General features: G+C 40.6%; 1 protein-coding gene across 1 annotated transcript; it reads left to right on the forward strand.

Moving 5' to 3' along the window:
* The first annotated feature begins 267 nt into the window (after positions 1-267).
* On the forward strand, positions 268-5666 carry ckma (creatine kinase, M-type a). Its single transcript, XM_039650124.2, has 8 exons — positions 268-416; positions 1730-1938; positions 2067-2221; positions 2362-2494; positions 2770-2941; positions 3775-3898; positions 3988-4177; positions 5151-5666. Exons 2-8 carry the CDS (start codon positions 1746-1748, stop codon positions 5327-5329), a joined length of 1146 nt encoding a protein of 381 aa, XP_039506058.1. The 5' UTR covers positions 268-416; positions 1730-1745; the 3' UTR covers positions 5330-5666.
* The last annotated feature ends 702 nt before the right edge of the window (positions 5667-6368 follow it).

Consider the following 6368-nt stretch of genomic DNA (forward strand, 5'->3'; position numbering starts at 1 on the left):
AGCATTTCTGATATCCATGGTATGTTTGGCAAAAGTGCTGCTCAGCCTTTTTAGCATGGCAGACCCTCCATGTCCCATTACCCCTCCTCCAACTTAAACCCTACTGGAAAGCTATGTATGGGGTGGGAAGTGTAAATTGATATTTGAGTGGAGGGGGACACAACCCACAGCTGCCACCTCATTTAAGATGCCCAGGATCTAAATTGACGCTTTTCTTACACTAAACAGGGCATAAGAGACTGGGGCCAGCCAATCAGATTTCAGCGAGCTCTAAAATGGGCCAGCCAATGGCTTGCAGGGGTTGGAGGTATATAAACCCAAATCGGACTGTTCTCGCTTGGGTGACCCCTATTTCGGCTTTGGTGAACAGGATCTGATCCCAAGGACTGTTACCTCTTTTGTTGTCTTTTTTGCAGGTAAAGACATCCACATTCTTGAATAACCATCATTCACAGCAAGGAGAGTCTATAAAAAAGAAGAAGCAATAATTAAATAAGATAAAATAATTGAAGGAAAAATGTAGGTATTCTAGTGGAATACTCCTTAAAATAGAAAAAGCAAAATAGAAGTGATTAACTGGGCTGCATACATTTTACAATTTGCAGATCCTTTTTCTTCATCCAAATCTTAGTCAGATGCTATTTAATTAAAATGTATTTACGATAATGATACACTCCAACATGATAGCAGATGCATGATCTTTTTCATGAAAGAAATACTTGAGTGTTTATCAGAGGCATCTGGATCTACTATGTGTGAAAATGTTAGTAATTTTTTTACAATTTTGTTCATGTTTAAATATTTTGGAATAGGAATCAGGTTTGGTTGACCTGATGTGCTTAAATGTGGGAGCAGATGTCAAACATGTGATCTGCAGCAGCTTTGAGAGCATAATCGGATACAGCCATAAAAACCCTGAGATGTGCTTATGTTTCTCATTTTGATACATATGGGACAGGTTCCCTCTGCTGGCCTTTCTTAAAATAGAATCTTGTGGTAATCATGCGAGTATCTTCTGATAGGTGTATTCCACAGAACAGAAATGAATACAAAAAAATGACAACGTTGTGTTTTGTATGTTAGCCTACATAGAACTTGATTTCATCTAAACGATATCATTACACAACCATGACATGATTAACACGTGAGTCTGAGGAAACTGGTCAGAACATGGGAATACTTTAATCACATATACAAAGCTATGTGAGTATTTATGTGGAAAACAGTGCAATGTTTGAGAGGTTCGAGATTATGTTAAAGTAATGGGAGGGAGTTAACGTTATAGTAAAAATAGATCTGTCCAGATTTAGGCTGGGGAGTGTCTCTCTCGTATTCCTGGTACAATCAGACATATCAAATTACAAGTGAGGACCTCAAGTGGAACTTGCTAGTAAATCAGACAAACTGTTTTAATATGTGCACCTGTAATTTCAAGTGAATCATTCTTCTCAATTCAGTGGAAGCTGATGTTTAAGAGGTTCTAACCTGCACTGAATATGGTTTCATTGATTTCAGTCAGCGTGCTGTAAACACATTTTTGTGTAAGTGGTACATTTCCAACCACCTTTTTATATATATAAACTTGAAGTAACTCCTTCCAGCCTAACTGACAAAGCAGAATTAATAAAATTAAGTTCAAACAGTTGAGGTCAGAGACAAGTGTGGGAAATTCGATTCAAGGAATCAAATGCAAATAATCTTTCTCACTTTCTCTTTGTCCAATCCGCAGTGTTAGAAACGCAACCATGCCTTTCGGAAACACCCACAACAACTTCAAGCTGAACTTTTCAGTTGATGATGAGTATCCAGACCTTACCAAGCACAACAACCACATGGCCAAGGTGCTGACTAAGGACATCTATGCCAAGCTTAGGGACAAGCAGACCCCCACTGGGTACACCCTGGATGATGTCATCCAGACTGGTGTTGACAACCCAGGTGAGCAAAGACATCAGTTGTACATCCTTACCACATACAGTATTTACCCCAATCAAACCTGGATTTGTTCAGGGAGCACAACATGTTTCCTCCTGTCTATAGACTGATGAGATGACTCTTTTCTCCAGGTCACCCCTTCATCATGACCGTCGGCTGCGTTGCTGGTGATGAGGAGTCCTACGACATTTTCAAGGATCTCCTCGACCCTATCATTTCCGACCGCCATGGTGGATACAAGGCAACTGACAAGCACAAGACCGACCTCAACTTTGAGAACCTGAAGGTGCAAAACAGAAATAACAAATATTTTATAAAGGCTACAGATGCTCTTAATAATTTGAAATGTGAGAGTTGCTTGTCCCTAAACTAATCAGAGTGTTTAACAATTACTGGGACTGAAATGAATAAAACCTCTATTTGTAGGGTGGTGATGACCTGGACCCCAACTACGTTCTGAGCAGCCGTGTGCGTACCGGCCGTAGCATCAAGGGATACGCCCTGCCCCCCCACAACACCCGTGGAGAGCGCAGAGCTGTGGAGAAGCTGTCCGTTGAAGGTGTGCACACATCACCGTTATTTCAGTGTTATTACATAAGATTATTATATTGATTCATATTTTCAATACGCTTTGAATTATTTTTATATTTTCAGTTTTAATTGAAGTTTTAGTGCTTTTTATTGGTTTTCATGCAATATTTATAGTTTATTTTATTTCACACCTTACAAACCCCAACAACAGACAGTTCAGAACTGTAGGGGTGAATTGCACAAGATTATAAATGAGGAACGAGAGTGTGGAATCACACGTTTGGGATCTCTTTATTCCTCCAGCTCTGAACAGCTTGGATGGAGAGTTTAAGGGCAAGTATTACCCCCTGAAGTCCATGACTGACGCCGAGCAGGAGCAGCTGATCGCTGACCACTTCCTGTTTGACAAACCCGTCTCCCCCCTGCTGCTGGCTGCTGGTATGGCCCGTGACTGGCCCGATGCCAGAGGCATTTGGTAAGTCGAATCAAAATTATCTATACTGCTGCGTCTCATTTCAAAGGTTGCACTCTGCATTGTCGGCCATATATGTTGTTTAGGTTGTCTCATTTCAGAAAAGTAACCATTATAAAACTGACATATTTCTTTCTTACTTTGAGACTCCCTCATTTCAGAAAAGAGTAATGGTTACTTTTCTTAAATGCAGCCTCAATGCAAATGATCACATGAGTCAAATGACTGGAGAAAGCAAATATAATATTTAATTAATCAATAGGCCTACCCAATGCATTCTCACCCCAAGGCGTCACCTTTGACCATGCTTCAATATTTGACGTTTTAGGCGCCCTTTAGCGTCACTTACATGACGCGATCCTACGGCGTCATCTAACTGACGCTAAAGGAAAGCGTCAGTTAGAGGACCCGGTTAGGTTTAGGTGTGGGGTGGGGGTAGGGTACACGCGATCCTAGGGTGTCATCTAACTGACGCTAAAGGGCGCCTAAAGCGTCAGATATTGAAGCATGTCCAAATGCTTCCCAAGGCGTCAGTTAAGTGACGCCTTGGGGGTGAGAATGGGATGGCCTACCACACAAGCAAGAATGCAGTTTTTCAGAATAACCACGACGATAGCCAGTTATTGCAGGTGCAACATTGACATTATAGTAGCAAGAAGTTAATATTGAGTAACATTTAAGACAATATATTCCCAGTTACTTTTTAGTTCCCACGTCAGTGAAAATAGTTCTGAACAACTCCATGTTTGGTGGCTTTGACAGAAGACAACTTATATTAGCTGGGTGATATAAATTAGGTCTTGTATTGTAAATGGATGCCTATGCTTCAATTACAGGCACAATGAGAACAAGACCTTCCTGGTCTGGGTGAATGAGGAGGATCACCTGCGTGTCATTTCCATGCAGAAGGGTGGCAACATGAAGGAAGTGTTCAAGCGCTTCTGCGTTGGTCTTCAGAGGGTATGGAGAACATGCATAAATAATTGCACACACATATTTGACTGTTGTCACCTGGAGCATGTGAGCATGTGTGTGTTCTGCTTTGACAGATTGAGGAAATTTTCAAGAAGCACAACCATGGATTCATGTGGAACGAGCATCTTGGGTTCATTCTGACCTGCCCCTCCAACCTGGGCACAGGACTGCGTGGTGGTGTCCACGTCAAGCTGCCCAAGCTGAGCACACATGCCAAGTTTGAGGAGATCCTGACCAGACTGCGCCTGCAGAAGCGTGGCACAGGTATACAAACACTGAACATACATATGCAAAAAGCATTGAAATGTTTATTGATGTTAACCCTTTCACACGTAAGTTTAAAATATTCTAACTGACCCCCCAGCGTGAGTTTTTCAAGGCGACCGTTATTTAGAACTTGCCACTTTAATGTTTCCATGGTGACGCGTCATTGCTTGTCACGTGACACAGCACAACCAGAACAGAGCGCGGAATGAATGACGATCTGCTTTTATGTCATTTTTCCTTTTTTATTAAAAATATTCAAAAATGTATTAGCTATATCATGAAACACTGATATTCCGATTGTCAAATATGTGCAAGTGGATGGGTTTTGTTGTTTAGACATCTTTATAACGATCGCGTTAGTTGAGCTGTATGCACAACGGGCGGCGCCATTTTAGTTTCGTTTTCAGTTCAGAGAATCGGATCTGTTGGATTTATAACGTCAATTCATCCACTTCTCACGAAATACATGATAGTAAGTGGCTGGTGAACTGGGAGAAGAATAGGATCAAATGTTAAGCTACTTACACAATGTGTATCTGATATGAATAAAACGTGTCGTTATTATAATTGAAAGGATTATTATTGCCGCTTCCATAGACATCTGTGTGCATTTAACAAACTCAAAATCATTGTTTTGCTAGTAGTACATATGTGTATTTAAATGTCTGAAACCTAAAATAAACATTATGTGGTTGAAAACACTCAATAGTTGTGATATATGACAGCACTGAGTGCGTCTGTCTCTGGCTGAGCGCCAGCCAACGCGCCAGAGCAAGTTTGAATTTAGCAGTTGCTGACGTGTGCACTGAACGTTCTAATCACACCGGTGTGATCGTACGCTCCAGGGACCAGCCAAGACTGATCACACCGGTGTGATCGTACGCGTGAAAGGGTTAATGAAGACATCTAGTTAATGACATCTAGTCATTTGCTGACCTCCACTTGTTCCATCTTCATTTATTTCTCTCAGGTGGTGTGGACACAGCTTCCGTTGGTGGAGTGTTTGACATTTCCAATGCTGACCGTTTAGGCTCTTCAGAGGTTGAACAAGTGCAGTGTGTGGTTGATGGCGTTAAGCTGATGGTCGAGATGGAGAAGAAGCTGGAGAAGGGCGAGTCAATCGACAGCATGATCCCTGCCCAGAAGTAAAGCGGGAGCCCTTCTGTTTTTTTTTTCGTCTTTGTATTTTTTTCTACAGTCCATCATGCGATCCTACATCAACGCAGAGGAAACTGCTGCTCGAAAACACAGACAGTCTAGCCTTTGCATCTGTCTTGCTTTCTTTTTTCCCTTCTTCTTTATTTTCCATGTCATTTCGCCATCATTTTTTTCCACTTTGTTTCCTGTTCAGTCGGTAACATCTTGGGATCAGATTGTCGGCGCAGGTGTGAGTGCCTGACGTCGAGGCTTCACCTCAATTTCAGCCTTGGTTGTAAAAAGTGAATCAATCAAGTTGTATTTGAATAAACATACCCCATAAAACACATATTCTACTAAGTATCTCTTCTAAACACATCTTGTATTTTATCATGTTTGTGAGCATATAAATAGCTTCAGTTTAGATGAAAGTTAAAAAGAATTTAATTCAAAGTCCCCCCGTGGTGAAAATCAAGTTTTTAATGTTGTTTATATGTTTATGTGGTATTTTTTCAATGCGTTTTAAGTCAAACCATGTGCAAATTTAAAAATTCATCTTCTTCTTAAAACTGCAGTGAAAAAAATACGCAGTCTGAAATAGCTGGTGTTTCTGATGTCACAAACTACCTTGTAACAAACTACATTAACGTGCCGGCGGGCTTTAGCATATCATTAACAGCAAGGGAGTCTCAAGAGGCAGGTTATCCCAGTATATTTTTCTGTTGATAAAAAAAATCAGATAGATTTAGCAATATACCAAGTGTGTGATGTATATTACAATGTTATGATGAACTATATGCCTTTCTCCACTGATGTTCTGAGTTGTTCAAAGCGTTTCTGGTGATTGTTAGAAGGCAGACTGAGATGGCGAACAGGAACATAGTTTGTGTAACATTAGCAACATAGTCAAGTAAAAGATATAATCATATTAATCCCTATACATACTAATCAAATACATAAGTGATATCCTATCTCTTCTAATCATACACCAAATAAAGTGCCCATAAACAAGAGGGACAGACCATAAATCCGGATAAAACACAAATACACC

The sequence above is a fragment of the Pimephales promelas genome, chromosome 4 (genome assembly GCF_988280905.1).
Source record: "Pimephales promelas chromosome 4, fPimPro1.hap1.1, whole genome shotgun sequence".
Classification (NCBI taxonomy): Eukaryota; Metazoa; Chordata; class Actinopteri; order Cypriniformes; family Leuciscidae; genus Pimephales; species Pimephales promelas.

What these genes read in the sequence shown, in the direction of transcription:
- ckma (XM_039650124.2), top strand. Translation starts at nt 1,746, where the DNA reads ATGCCTTTCGGAAACACCCACAACAACTTCAAGCTGAACTTTTCAGTT. An exon ending in TCAACTTTGAGAACCTGAAG is followed by an intron (nt 2,222 to 2,361) that starts GTGCAAAACAGA and finishes CTCTATTTGTAG; the next exon opens with GGTGGTGATGACCTGGACCC. An exon ending in GGAGAAGCTGTCCGTTGAAG is followed by an intron (nt 2,495 to 2,769) that starts GTGTGCACACAT and finishes TTATTCCTCCAG; the next exon opens with CTCTGAACAGCTTGGATGGA.